At 45.4% G+C, this 15,329-nt stretch overlaps 1 protein-coding gene across 1 annotated transcript in view; it reads right to left on the bottom strand.

Annotated features, from left to right (window-relative positions):
- The window catches only part of PCNT (pericentrin), a 104,332-nt gene that overhangs the window by 58,414 nt on the left and 30,589 nt on the right, over nucleotides 1–15,329 (bottom strand). The window contains exons 13-18 of the mRNA XM_008064573.1: nucleotides 14,216–14,362; nucleotides 8,212–8,367; nucleotides 7,591–7,729; nucleotides 6,812–7,044; nucleotides 5,082–5,244; nucleotides 3,534–3,746 (exon numbers count right to left, since the gene is read on the bottom strand). Of these exons, the coding sequence (XP_008062764.1) occupies nucleotides 3,534–3,746; nucleotides 5,082–5,244; nucleotides 6,812–7,044; nucleotides 7,591–7,729; nucleotides 8,212–8,367; nucleotides 14,216–14,362 (1,051 nt within the window). The remainder of the gene's footprint in view (nucleotides 1–3,533; nucleotides 3,747–5,081; nucleotides 5,245–6,811; nucleotides 7,045–7,590; nucleotides 7,730–8,211; nucleotides 8,368–14,215; nucleotides 14,363–15,329) is intronic.

Genomic DNA, 15,329 nt, shown 5'->3' with positions numbered 1-15,329 from the left:
TTATTCAGCCTCAGGGATTCTGTCAGCAGCACAAAACAAACTGAGACACTGGGTGACAATGCCCAAACCTAAGTTGAAACTGCAGGTTAAAAAGCATCTTGAAAAAGGAGCTTGGTGCTGCTGAATCCTGCAGTGTTCAAACCATAAAAACTACAATATTAAATTCATACATCTTACTTGCATTCTACCAGTTTTCAAAATGGAATCATTTTGAAAAGGAAAAATCTGTCAACCCTTTATGACAACCATCACTCCCATTAACATAAGCAACATTCCATTAAAAATTCATGCTAAGAAGTCAGCAATTACGGTAAATGTGTCTTACACATGCAGTTATGACAATGTCATTCCCACTCTAAGACATGAGCCAAAGGTCCAAAGCAGCTGCTCTCACGGTCAGCATTCCCTGGCCGTGAGGTAACACAGGCTCCTGCTTGGCTAAGACAACACCATTATAAGGGCCACACAGGGGGAAGGCACCAGGCTGACCATACCCTGGGCCTTGGTGAGACACGGACTGAGGTCCAGGTTGCTGAACAAGTGACATCCATGCTGAGGGACCATAAGAAAGTCAGAACAGGCTCAGGGCTTCCCAGAGACCTCCCTGGAGGCCCAAAGCAGTGATGCAGCCCAAGAACAACCACAATTATCACAAGTTCCTGCAAAACAGCACAAGCCATACATAGCTTAAGAATAGCAGCAGATATTGTTAGAAAGATGCTTGCATTTTGCTGGAGAATTAAAATAGACAACTTTGCCAATTTTTATGAATTAATGTTGAAGATTATTGTATCACTGTAACTTAATGGTTGCCATGAATGCTCAGAGGTACTTTTCTTCTTTAGTAGACAATCTGCAAAATCTAATGTAAACATACAGCATGTCACACAGAGGTCACTCAATGGCTTTTACAAACCTGTATCCCTGGGCATTGCAGAGCCAGGTGTGCCTACAAACGAAAGTGCAGTATTTACCAAAGATGAAAACAGAGGAGCATGCGGCCTAGAATATGTGTGCCAGCACCAGCAAAGGCCATGTGGGCAGCAGAATTTGGGCAGCAGAATTTGGGAACACTTACTAAGACCCTTACACTTCCCAAGCTGTGAGCCCTTCCCAACTACTGCTGCAGTTCCTGGCTCCCAGTTGCTTTGGTGTCAATATTTAAAGGAGATCAAAACAACAACAACAGGACATACGGCACCATCCCAAAGATGCCACAAAACACACTGCAAATAAGACATCGTGCAAAACAGTGAAAAGGCAGGGCTCAACTCCTCAACCAAGTTGGTTGAGGTTCAAGGACCCGAAGGAGGGTCAAGGCCAAGTGGCAGGCCAGGGCCATCCCTAGAAGCCTGTGGTTAAAGCAGTGGGTATGCTGGCAGCCAGGTCTGCTTGTGTGGAAGGACACAAGTATATCCCTAAAGGGATGTGCAGAAGGGCAGGTCATGTAAAGAGAAGGAGAGACCAGAGTGAGAAACCAAGGCAGGATGAAGATTAATAATGTCGGCACAAAAGCAAGCCAAGAAGATATCAGAGAAATGACAACAAAACAAAGTGAAGGAGGAAAAGAGAGCAGCTTGAGAATGGAAAAGGACAGAAAAGTACAGAGAAGAGCAGCATGAGAACAATGACAGACAAATGCACAGAAAACAAAAATAGCCAGACCTCAAACAGAATAAGCCAGGTGTGGGGACCCACCCCAGGCAGTGACAGTAACACACAGAACATCAGAGACAGGTTTCCAAAAATACCTTCAGAGAATCAACAAAGTGATGCAGAAATGACAGCAAACAGCCTCAGCCTCAGGGAAAACAAAAACAGGGCCTGAAGTAGTGTGTCTCCAGCCACAGCTACACTCAGGGACAAGGTAAAAGCAAGAGATCTGCAGGCACCCATTGCCCCGAGAGTGACACACACCCTCCATGGGGACAGGGAGGCCCAGAAACAGAGAATGATCCGACCAGGCAAAGAAGGTGCCAACACTGTGAGTAAAACTGATGGCATGATGTCATAGCTGGCAGAGGACAGGCCACCCCAAGCAAAGCAGAGTAGGTATAGAGAAAAGAAAAACAAAAAGGAGCAAGAACAAACCCGTGGGTGCCAGGCTCCACAATGAAAATGTGTCTAAATGGACCAAAAGGAGATACAGACAAGCTTTAAAAAAAAAAAACAAAACCCATTCATACAGAATCCGTAAGAGACACAACTAAAACAAAAGCATAAAGACCGAAAACAAAGGGATGAGAAACAATACAGAAAGGGAAAAAAACTGGGTTAATATTTTAACATGAGAAATTTATAGACAAAAATAGAAACGGGATCCAGGGGTATCACAGAGTGAACAGGAGACAAGTGGGTGATAAAGTCTGGGGCAGCTATAATACCCCAAAAGGAAAGCCAACCACAAACACTCCTCTTGTCAAAGAGGCTTTGAAAATCCTGCCAGGCCCACAGGGGACAAAGCACAGCACTGCTAGGAGGCGGCATGAGCCCAGACCCTGAGAGGTACAGCATGTCCATGAGCACCATCAAAGAGCCTCTGAACAAAGATGGCAACAACAATGAAGGGTAAAAAGCAATGAAACAGAATGGTTCACAAAGCCAAAAGCTGGCTGCTTTTAAAGAAAAAAAACTAAAAACAATCAACAGTCTTGGAAAGAAAAGGGAGATTTTCCTAAATGGGCTGGGTGGTGACTGTGATGACCGGGGCTCAAACACAAATCTGCATTTCTAATGGAATCAACACTTCTCCATGACCATCCTGGAAGGCAACAGAGATGCAGAGCCCTGCTCCCTTCCAGATGCCCAGAGACAGATTCCACGTGAGACTATGAGGCACCCAGTAGGCAGGGAGACAGTGAGCAGCAATGCCAGCAGCACAGGGAGGCCTTGGAGACTTCAGGAGATTCCACCCTTGGAGCTGAGGATACAGACTCAGCTCCAGAAAGGATTTTCACCCAACAGAATCATTAACAAATCAGCTACTTGAGGATACAGTCACTTACAAACTCAATGCTGTACGCTTATGCTTTGATCATTTTCATGTTAAATATTGTTAAGACTAAAAATCTGAAAATATGTGATCTATTTTCATCAAAACCATATGTTTTCCTAATTAGGACTCTCATTAGACACTCTGTTCCTTTAAATAATATGTTAAAGTGGCTCTTCTGTTTCATGTATTGGCCACTTGTCCCAGACAGACTGGTGGATGCACAGAAACCCACTATTTCCTGGAGATTCCTTCCACTTCACAGAGGCGTAGTTCTTCAATCAGTCACACTGACCAGGACCATCACCTTTCTAAAAAGGAAGCAGGACAGGTGAATGCTTCGTCCTGCCTGCACAGCCTTCCAGAATCCAGGGTAAGAATCAAGTAAGTAGTTGTGCACATCTGGCGATTCCTTCAGAAGTGTGTGCCGTCTAGAAAGGCCACGCTTCTGTGGAGGCTGGGATCAGCTGCTGCTGCACTTCTCACTTTCCCTATACCCCCCGAACTCCACACTTCATCCCCCAGCACTGGCATTCCTTACCAGTCTCCCTTTCTTCCATTTCCATAGCCGAAGCTTCCTTCTGACTCCATAGGCGGGCATACTCTTCCCTCAGTGTGGCCTGCTCCTGGGTTACCTCCTGCAGCTGCTGCCTCAGGCTCTCCAGTTCTAAGACAAGCTGATGCTCGGATTCCTCCTTGCAGCCCAGCGCCTCCTGCAGATCAGCCTTCTCCACCTTGAATCCTTCAAGGATGCCTGTGGAGATGGGCAAACTGACACTCTGACCCATAGCAGGAGCAAAGCCAGAGGCCATGCCGCACAAAAACGTCTGCCCAAAGACCCACAGCATGAGTGCTGGAGGTAATGTCTGCATTCACTCTCTAGAAGAGCAGATGCAAGGTCTGCCCCCCTCAACAAAGGGGGAATCTCCAGACAAGGCCAAGCCAGAGTGAAGAGCTACACATTAGTGCCCCCACCTGCAGTGGTCATCCTGCATCCGTCGGCCACAACATCCTGCACAGAGACCTTGCATAAGGATATCACTGTGAGCACGAGGCAGTAGGCAGTTGTAGACGTCTCTGCTCAGAGGAACCACTGACAGACATTCCCATGACAAGTGGTGAATGCTCCCATCACGCCATCCTACAGACACCCTGAAGCTGTCACCCCAAGAGCAGGGGAGAAATGTGCCAATGAGAGCAGTAGCATCCAGAACAGCCTGCATTCTCGAAGAGTCCTGCCAGCAACAGACTCCCCACAGCTACCCTGTCCCTCCCAAATGCAACTGTTTCATTGGTGCTCCCACTGTTTACATTTACATCCTACTTTTAAAAACCCTGCTTCTAGTCGGGCAAGGTAGCTCACGCCTGTAATCCCAGCATTTTGGGAGACAGAAGCGAGAGGACTGCCTGAGCCCAGGATTTGAGACTAGCCTGGGCAACTAGGCGAGACCTAGTCTCTACAACAAATCAAAAAAATAAAAATAATTAGCTGGGCATGGTGGCATATGCCTACAGTTTCCGTGACTTGGAAGGCTGAAGCAGAAGTATCTCCTGAGCCCAGATGGTCCAGGCTGCGGTGGCTGTAAGCATGCCATTGCACTCCAGCCTAAGCGACAGACTGAGACTCCAACTCAAAAACAAAAAAAAAACATAGCAGGCTGGGCGCGGTGGCTCATGCCTATAATCCCAGCACTTTGAGAGGCCAAGGTGAGAGAGGTGCCTGAGCCCGTGGGTTCGAGACCAGCCTGGACAACTTGGCGAGACCTCATCTCTACAATAAATCAAAAAATTAGTCGGGTATAGTGGCACCTGCCTATAGTTCCGGCTACTTGGAAGGCTGAGATGGAAGGATCGCCTGAGCCCAGCAGGCCAAGGCTATGGTGGCCGGGAGCATACCACTGCCCTCCAGTCTGGGTGACAGAGTGAGACTCCAACTCAGAAAACAAACAAACAAACAAAAAAACCCACCACCACCACAACAAAAAACCCTGCTCCTGACACTTCCATCAGTAGCCTGTGTCTGCTCCCTGTAACTGTACATGTTCCAGGTGCCCCGGTCCAGAGGACACCACCCACTGCATTCACTCACCCTGGGTCTTGTGCAGCTGCAGCGTCAGCTCTGCCTTGGCTGCACTCTCCTCCTTCAAGCATTCCAGCAACTCCTTGTGCTTTCTAACAACCTGTGCCGTCTCCTCGTTTTTATCACTGAATTCTTTTTCAAAACGAGAATGAATTTGGCGTGCTTCTTCCAGCTGTCAAACATATTCGAAAATCAGAATTGCATGTCAAAAATAGCCAAAGCTTGCACGAATACCAAAAGAATTATATTTCTATCCCCAGACCCCTTGGCTATCACCACACCAGCAAGGACAGCTGGGATGTGAGTGCCACTTGGCCGCTCTTCCCAACACCACAGGCCACAGTCATCCCCAAGGTCTCCACATGTGGCCAACTGCCCCCACAGCTCAGGTGCTTCCCTGGTAGATATGAACCTCTAGGCCACCTACAGGTTGAGAGGCCCAGATTTATCTCTGAATTCAAAACACCTACAACCAACAGGCCCTATCAGACAATTCAGCACCTGGGTCTCCAAACTCCCAACCTCTAAAGAAATCTTTATTAAAATGGTCGCTGAGACAGCCTCTTCTCATGCCCCCATCCCTCCCACAAGCCCCTCCCGCAGGCAAGGATGACCCTATCTAAGCCAGCCCCACTTCGAGTCTTCTGCCCATGGTCCCTGCACTGACCTCAGAAAGCTCTCTGTCTCCCACCAGGCTCTCCTGTAGTCTCTCAACCTCCACCCTCTCTCCCAGCACCTCCTCATGTTCCTCGACACAGCCCCACCAAGATACCCACAAAAGGATCTGTCCAGGTTAATTACACTTGGGGGATAATCAGAGCATCTGATGACCTATCCATTGCCACCCACAGGTGTCCACCTCTTCAGGGAGGACAAGAGGGAGACAAGGGAGACACAGGGAGACAAGGAAGACACAGGGAAGGGAGACACAGGTAAGGAATGGCAGGAGTAGGAATCAAGGAAGGGTGGCTACAGATCTCACACTCAGAAGAAAAGCTCACTCAGCACTTCTGAAAACTGAACAGCTCTATGTGAACTCCCCACACAAAGATGCCCCATGCGAAGACATCTCACACAAAGATACGCCACATAAATACTCCACGTAAATGCCTCATATGAAGACACTCCACATGAAGATGTTTCATGTAAATACACCCAGTTCTTGGAAAAAAAGAATCTGTGTTGCTTTCCACATATTCCTATTTAGCATTATTTAAACTGTCTAAAATGTTCTAAAAAGGTTTTAAAAAACAGTTCCTTTTCTTAGCTATAATCTCTAGAAATAAAAACATTCAATGTGGAACTGCAGTAGAGCAGCAAGTGAAGGAAGCACATTTGTGCATTCCCCTAATTAAATAAACTGAGATTCGATCTGTCATTCACAGCAAGCCCACCTTAAGAATGCTAGTTCAGGAAAGACTCTTATGTAAGGAAAAGCATGTATGAGAATATGGTTGGAAGTAACAGAAGATTAAACACAATACGAAGGGACATTTCTATCCCCAAAAGCCCTGAGAAAGAAGGGACAGAGTATATTCTGGAAGTCAGATCAACCTGAAAAATGAAAGAATGCTCCTTTCTTGGGCTGCCTGGTTTGAGTGGAAATTGGAAATACCGCATGAGAGCCCAGGAAAAGGTCCAGGTGCAGTGACCACAACAACACCAGCCAGTTTCGTGCCATGTCACCATCTACCCAATCACCCATTGCTCCACCCGGTTCCAGAGGTACCTGGCCTCACCTGCTTGCTGGAGCCCAGGGCCATCTCCAGGAGGCTATCCACAGCCAGGGCAAGGCTCTGAAAGACCCTCCGAACAGGCTGTTCACACTCCAGCACACTCTCTGGGCTCATCAGAAAGCTCTCACGTATGTGACTGCTGATGTCTGCCATTGAAGACATCTCTGCACATCCAGACAAAGTTTGGTCCTGCTCCAGTGTGGCTGCATCAGACCATGTCTCCTCCAGTGTTGGAGCTATGAGATAAGCAGGTGCAGACACACCGCAGGTTAAAAGGCCACCCAGCAAACCCACACATGCTGAGGACACCATCCACCTCAAGAACAGGCCTTTCCTTTGCCTAAGCCCAGGGGATAGAGACCAGCCTAAGCAATTTGGTGACTCCTTGCCTCGACAGTAAATAAAAAAGTTAACTGGGCATGGTGATATGTGCCTGTAGTTCCAGCTACATGGAAGGCTGAGGCAGAAGGATCACCTGAGCCCAGGAGGTCAAGGATGCAGTAGCCATGATCATGCCACTGCACTCAGTCTGGGCAACAGAGTGAAACTCTGACTCAAACAAAACAAACAAAACACAAGCCTTTCCTAAGCAGAAGATAGAAACACACCCATAGAAACCGGTAGACCCACCCAAGGCCCAAGGCTCAGTCTCCTCTACGTGTAGGCACTAGCAGGAAACAACAGTAGTAGGTCCTCCAAGAGTGTCCCCAACACAGCAGCCTTTCCTAAGCCCACAGAAGGAGCTGAAGGTGCAGGGGCCAGGACAGTGCTGGTGGACTCACCTGCTGACAGGGCCTGGCCTGCACCTGCATCATCCAGGCAGAGCCCCACACACTCGCCAATCCGGTTCTTCAGGGCAATGGCTGCCTGCAGTATCTCTCCTAACAAACTCAGCAGCCTCCGCAGGATGCTCTGGAGGGCCTGCCTGAGATAGGAGACACCTGTCATGCATGACAGTCACAGTATGGGAACCCACCCTCTGCGACAGGAGACACCCATCGTCACACATGCTGGTACAGCATAGGAACCTGCCCTAGAAGCTTGATGGGGAGCTGCTAACTGGCCTGCACACCAGATAAGGACATGAGTATGCCTCAGGCACAGAGATGGTTGTCCCCGTGGGGCTGGAGGACATGGATCCTCCATCCAGTGGGAGATCAGGAAGCTGAGACAACAGGGCAAGTTTTGGCAAAGCAAGTGGTAAGAGGCAGGTGTATTCTTCTCAGTGTTTAAAATCTATTTCAGTGAGAAGAATAACGTGGCCCAGGGTCTCCATCTACCAGAGATCAACATGCATGGAAACATCGTAATGGGTGCAAGGGGCCAGGAGCAAGCTGGAAACCAATGGCATCCAGTGACTGGTGGATGCATGTGCAGAGCGGACATCAGTGTTGAGGACACACTGACCTTTCACCATGAGACAGGTCAATGTCGGCTTTGAGCATAGAGATAAGGTTTGCACCTTCCTGGTTCTCCCTTTCCCGCCTCTGCTGCAGCATCTCGAGTTCAGAACGGCAGGCTTCTATCTCGTGGCTTAAGGATAAAACCTGGTCTTTCAGCTATTGAGAAGAATTGTTAAAGCTTTAGTTAGGACTACTTAGTTAAAAAGACATGGTGGTAAGAGATTTTCACCATAACTTTTATTACAGACGGTTCAAACTTACAAGGATTTGAATTAACAGTTGTTCAACTTTATGATGGCACAAAGGCAATGTGTGTTCAGTATGCTCCTTGACTTACAATTTTCAATTTAACAATGGTGCAAAGGTGATGTGCTTTTAGTATGCTCCTCAACTTACGATGTTTTCAACCCATGAGGTGTTTGTTGAGACAAAACCCTATAGTAAGTTGAGAAGCATCTGTACATTTAATAAAAATATGGTAAGAAGTAAACCTGGTAATGATTAAAAGTGAAAATTATTAATATGGTTTCTCCTCCATTATTCATTACTTTCACAAAAGAAACATATCGACAACCCCATCAGAGCAGATGATGGTTTCTACAAAGAAGAAACAAACACCTCCAGCCCACACCTGCTGCTAGAGGAGGGAAGGGGCAGATTCATCAGAGATTCACACGTAAATAACAATTCAAAATAAGTCACTAGGCTGGGCATGATGGCTCACACCTGTAATCCCAGCACTTTGGGAGGCTGAGGAGGGAAGACTGCTTGAGCCCAGGAGTTCAAGACCAGCTTACACAACCAAATGAGACCACGTCTCCACAAGAAACTCAAAAAATTGGCTGGCCATGGTGGTACGTGCCTGTAGTCCCAGCTACTTGGGAGACTGAGGCAGAAGGACTGCCTGAGCCCAGGAAGTTGAGACTGAGGTAAGCTGTGATTGTACCACTGCACTCTAGCTGGATGAAAGAGTGAGATTCCAACTCAAGAAAACAAATACACAAATAAATAAGTCACTGTAACTGGTCATTTACAACAAAAATTAGTTGCCAGGCAGGCAAAGTTCCTGCTTACATATTTCTCTCTAAAAGCAAAATGACTCAACAGCTATATGTCTCAGTGGTGCAGGCAACACCAGCTGCCCTGAGTGTTGCAACTACCATGGGCTACCCAGGGCTGCCCCACGCATGGGCCATGGGCTCTGGAGGTTTTGTGGTGTAGTTTGGAAATAAGCACCAAGTGCTGCAGATCAGCCTGAGCCCCTTTACCCAAGCTGCAACTGGGCTTTCTCAGGTCGGGCTGGGTTTGCCAACATGAATGTAGGCATCCTCCACATGGAAGACAAAAGAGCAGAGGAGGCTACAACAGAGCATCACCACCCAGCTCAGAGAAATAACCACAGAAAGAGTATAGTCACACACCTCCTACGGGGACAATGCAGGGATGCCACCTCCCAAAGCCATCACAAGGCAGGGATCCCTAATGGGCTCCAGTTCAGAGACAAAATAGTTGGGGCAGAAGAATGGGCACCAGATGAAGAAGCCCTGTGCTGCCACAGTGTCAGGCCAGCAAGTGCCCTTATCCAGGACAAAGGCGAACAGCTGTATAGGATGGAGAAAACAGACAGTACAAAAAGAAAACACAGACCAGAGGAAGAGTGTAATTTCGCAATCAATGTACTGCAAGTAACAGATACCAACTATGATCACAGCAGCCATGTGGTACACAGAGGGAAGACAGAAAAAAAAAAAAAACCACATCATATAAAAACCAGGGATTAATAAGTCACACTCAAACACACACATAGCTGGTAAGAGTAAAGAAAATGGCATGAATAAGCAGAAACTTCAAGTTTCAATATGGCAAACTCTGACCAGAAGAGAAACAGAAGCACAGCAGTACATGCACCAAACTCCATATCACACAGTCTCAGACGACTCCAGGCAAGGCTGTGTCTAACTGCTGGTGCACAGTCAGTGAGGGTGGACAGGAGTCGGGCACAGTGGACAGCCCCAGGCTGTGCTGCACACCTCGCAGCAAGCCAGGACCCACCACAATGGCCACCTCGGCTCAGGAAGGCCGTGGGAGAGTCCATATCCTGCTCGCCCTGCCACATCCTGCTCGCCCTTCCACACCCCACCAAAAGCACATGGTAACTAAGGGGAAGTCCCTAACAGATAAATCTCCAGGAACGCTGATGAGGAAAAAAGAAATGTAAATGAACATCTTAATAAAGCTGAATATAAAACAGAAAACAGAAATAATCCTATTAAAAATTAAACTGGTAATTCCCACAACAAAAAATTGTCCCACAAGAAAACTTTCAAACAGATAGCTTTGGCCATTGTTTTTGTGAAGCACTGGACAGGCCATGTTTTCACTGTGCTAAGGCCAGGCCATGTTTTCTTAAGTTTTGGCTCCCTCCCCTACTTTGGGAAAGTGAATCTTTTCTCTTTCTCTGTCTCTCCCCCACCCTCTAATTTACTTTCTAAATAAACTGTATTTCCAATCTAAAAAACAAAAACAAAAACCAGACAGCTTTTACCATAAATAAATGCTCAATACAAACATGTAAGAGGCTGGGCGCGGTGGCTCAAGCCTGTAATCCCAGCACTTTGGGAGGCCAAGGTGAGCGGATTGCCTGAGCTCATGGGTTCAAGAACAGCCTGGGCGACTTGATGAGACCTCATCTCTACAATTTAAAAAAATTTAAAAATTAGCCAGGCATGGTAGCGTGCACCTGTACTTCTGGCTTCTTGGAAGGCTGAGGTGGAAGGATCACCTGAGCCCAACAGGTCGAGGTTGCGGTGGCTCTGCGATGCAATCTCAGTTTCACTTGGCAACTGACATGTGGATCACAAAATTAAACTATAAATTAACCTTGGAGAATATCTATATGAAGTAGGAAAGGATTTCTTAAGTAAGGCACAGAAAGTGTAAACTCTAAAAGGAACAAAAAGGTAATAGAGTTAAATTCATCAAAGACTTTCATTCATGAAAAAACATCAAAAAGAAGAAAAACCACAAATCAGAATAAATCCATAATATACAAAGAATTTCCATAAGTCAGCAAGAAAAAGACAAAAAAACTATTTTAAAATAGAAAAATGGCAAAAGACACAAAAAGGCATTTTACAAAAGAGAAACACAAATGAGCCATAAACATATTAAGAGGTGCTCAATCTGTTAGGAAGTATGAAAATGCAAATTAAGATCACAGTGATGTATTTATAGTCATGAAATTGACAAAAATTACAAAGTAGGAACATTCCAGATGTTGGCAAGGACGTGGAGAAGAATACAGCAGTCAGGATGAAAGCTGGCAACACTCTGGCATTACCTGACCAAGCCAGGTGTGTGCAGAGAACTACCACTGGAAATCCTGCTTCTAGGTATAATCTCAAGAGAGGCTACACATTTGTAACAGGGGATAAGTATAGGAAAACACACAATAGCTTTATTCATGATAGTAGAAAATGAAAAACAAGCCGAAGTCCACTAGGAATGAAATGCAGTGTATTCATATAATGGAAAATGATTCAGCAATAGAAATGAACAAGTTACGCTTCACACATCAACACTGACGAGTCTCATCACCAACAATCTATGGTAGAGTCAACTTCAGATCCCCTTGTATGAACGCCAAAAACCACTAAATACAAGTAACAGATGGTTCAGGAATACTTCAATAAGAGAAAAACAAGAACCATCAGCAGAGTGGTTACCCGTGTAAGGGCAGAGGCTCAAAGGGATTCTGGATGGTGGGACACAATTACTGATTTCACAGCATTGTTGTAAATGAACAAGCTCATTTAAAAAATGCATGTAGGTCTGTTTCTCAATGAAAAGAAAATTTTTTAAGAGCTTGGTTTGCCAAAGGAGCATTTATTCTTCTCTTCAACTAGGGATGCTGCCCAGTCACACACACACACAGCTCAGGTGTAACTCCCAACTAGGGCAATGCTCACCCATGAGTTTTCCTTGGGCACACAAATGACCTGTGCAGCCAGATGACAGCAGCTGCACCTGCCAGGGCCCACACATGCACACGGCCTCAGCTCAGACTCCAAGAGCATATGTGGGGATCCTCCCTTCTTAGTCCCCACCCCGCATCAAGCTATCATCTCCACTTTTCAAAGGCAAATCACCATAGCAACTTTACATTTCCTTTCTTCATTTGGAATTTAATATGTCTTTGTAATTATACTAATACTTTATTAGAACTGCTATTGTTTCTGTGGGTACTTGAGTTTATAAGGCTGCAAGGATTTTGAGGGGCACACCTATAATCCTATTTGGCCTACAAGCCATGTTATTTTTAGTATTTTTAGAAGAAGCTTCTCTGGAATATATGTATTATAGTACAGCAGAATTGCCTGTTACCTTGAAGAAAAAGAAACCCTTTGAAAGGCCCTTTCTCCCTCACAGAACCCCCCTGCCAGGTTGAGGTAACTCTGCACCTCACTACTCCCTACCCCTTCCCTTCCCGAGCATAGACCTAGAAGCATCACCTACCTTCCTTCCTTCCCTCATACGAGGGGTTTCTGCTGCTAGGAACATGACACTTTACCTCTTGCTGCTGACCGCTGCATATACTCCTGCCCTGATCATTTGTTAGAAATCTTTATATACTAGCTGGGCTCAGTGGCTCAGCCTGTAATCCCAGCACTTTGGGAGGCTGAGGTGAGTGGATTGCCTGAGCCTGTGGGTTCAAGACCCACCTGGGCAACTTGGCGAGACCTCATCTCTACAATAAATCAAAAAAATTAGCCGGGCATGGTAGCGCGTGCCTGTAGTTCCAGCTACTTGGAAGGCTGAGGTGAAAGGATCGCAGGAGCCCAGCAGATCGAGGCTGCAGTGGCTGGGAGCAGCCACTGTACTCCAGTCTGGGCGACAGAGTGAGACTCCAACTCAAAAAAAAAAAAAAAGGAAGAAATCTTTAGATCCTCCCAAAACACTCTGCTAGTGTTTGAAGTCCAACAGAAATGGTTCTCAGTAGCCATGGAATTTTAGAAAATTCACAGAACCTTCTCTGGACCTCAGTGTACTGTGGCATCTGTACAACAAGCGGGAGAGAAGTGAACAGGAATGTGGAAACTGTGTAATGCTCAGCACAGTGGCTGGCACACATCCACACACAAACTATACCTCCAATCACTTCATTAGTGAAGTTAAAATCCAGTGACCCTCATGACAAAAGTGAGAGCAAGAAAGTCACAGTGCTATAATGCCGAGAGCTACACAATGAGACTATCTCTAAGACAGTGTGAAACATCTTTGCCTTCAAAATAATAATAATGAGCAACTCAACAATAACAAAAAAAAAACCCAATTCGAAAATGGGCAAATGACTTGAACAGACATTTTTTCAAAGCAGGTATACAGATGGCCAATAAGCACAGGAAAAGATGCTCAACATTACTAATCATCAGGTAAATGCAAATCAACACTACAATAAGATATAATTAGAATAGCTATTATCAAAAAAAAACCTGAAAATAACACTCTCAGTGAAGACATGGAGAAATTGGAACCCTTGTGCACTGTTGGTAGAGAGTAAAAATGGTCAGCCATTGTGGAAAACAGTACAGCAGTTCCTCAAACAGTTAAACACAGTTTCCATATGATCCAGAAATTCCATTCCTAGATATAGATCCAAAAAATTTGAAAGCAGGAATCAAACAGATACTTGTACACCAATGTCTGTAGTACTATTACTCAGAATATCCAAAAGGGGAAAATAATCTAAGTGTCCATCAAGAGTTAAGTGAAATGTGGGCTGAAGGAGGGACTGGGAAGTGAGGGTTTAATGGGAACAGAGTTTCCATTTCACAAAATGAAAAAGTTCTGGAGATGGATGGTGGTGAAAGTTGCAAAATGTTGTGAATGTACTTAATGCCAAGGAATTGCTTACTTCAATATGATTAAAATGATACATTTTATGTTACACATATCTTGCAATCAAAAAAGCAGCAGTGACAAGGAAGAGGCACTTTACACATACCTGTTGGATCTGGTGATTCTTTTCCTGGAGCTGCAGAGATGAGGATGCTCCCTCCTCTGGGTGAGGAGACGGTGCTTGCACACTCTCACACCTAGGTACCTCTCCCTTTTCACGTGCAGCACCTTTTTTCCCACTTTCAAATTCACTCTGTACATATTCATAACAACAAAAAGTACCATGAAGCTAGAAAACTATGTTTATTCCACTTACCTGCTATTAGCCAGATTTCAGTACATTTGGCAAATGTTTTTTCAAGCCCCCTATCTGCAAAGAGCAGTGATAACTCAGAGCAAGACCACTGACCCTAGCAAACAGATGTTCAAAGGCTAGTTGCCAAGAACGTTAAAAAAATCCTGGTTTCAGGAACAACACACTAAAGGGGATAGAAGTTTGCAAAAGTGACATCTTTGTGCGATGAACAACAGTTGGCTGCTGTTACCAAATGGTGACTGGGTCATCTCAAATAATCACATTAGGAAACTCACCATCATCAAGGGACTAAGACCATGGAAATTCAAGATATTTGAAGTCTTGGTTCCCTCCATTTTAAGAGATAAACCCTCTTCCTTCCTAAATAATAGAAACTTAAATATGGTTTACTTAAATGAATTAATTTATATTAATGAAATAAGCTTATTTTTTAAAAAACAAGAGGTAGCACTACAAGCAGGGCAAAGTAAGGGCCTCCAAAACTCTGTTCCTTTATAAAAGCACTGCCAACGGTGGTAAAAACTGTCAAAATCAACTTTTTCAGAGCTGTGGTATAAGAAAGGCTTGCAACAATTCAAAGAGTATCTACTGGAAACAAAGAGATCGAGTGCAATGGTTCATGCCTGCAATCCTAGCACTTTGGGAAGCCGAAGCAGGAGGATTGTTTGAGGCCAGGGGTTCAAGACAGGCCTAGGCAACAAAGGAAGACCCCATCTCTATTCAAAAACTTAAAAAATAAAGAAAGCAAAAATCAAGTCTCCATCAGAACAAACTTTTGGAGTATCTGAACTTGCCCTAACTCCATCCCTCTATTCCAATCTCTGCAATAGCTTTAAAATCCAGTAGCCACCAGGGTGGAATAGGGGACTGAATGGATCTGGAGTACCCCAAAAGCACCATTCCA

Source organism: Carlito syrichta, unplaced genomic scaffold (genome assembly GCF_000164805.1).
Source record: "Carlito syrichta isolate Samal-C Ts95f unplaced genomic scaffold, Tarsius_syrichta-2.0.1 Scaffold307711, whole genome shotgun sequence".
Taxonomy (NCBI): Eukaryota; Metazoa; Chordata; class Mammalia; order Primates; family Tarsiidae; genus Carlito; species Carlito syrichta.
The sequence above is the reverse complement of the archived record's forward strand: the minus strand, read 5'-3'. Positions and strand labels throughout refer to the sequence as shown.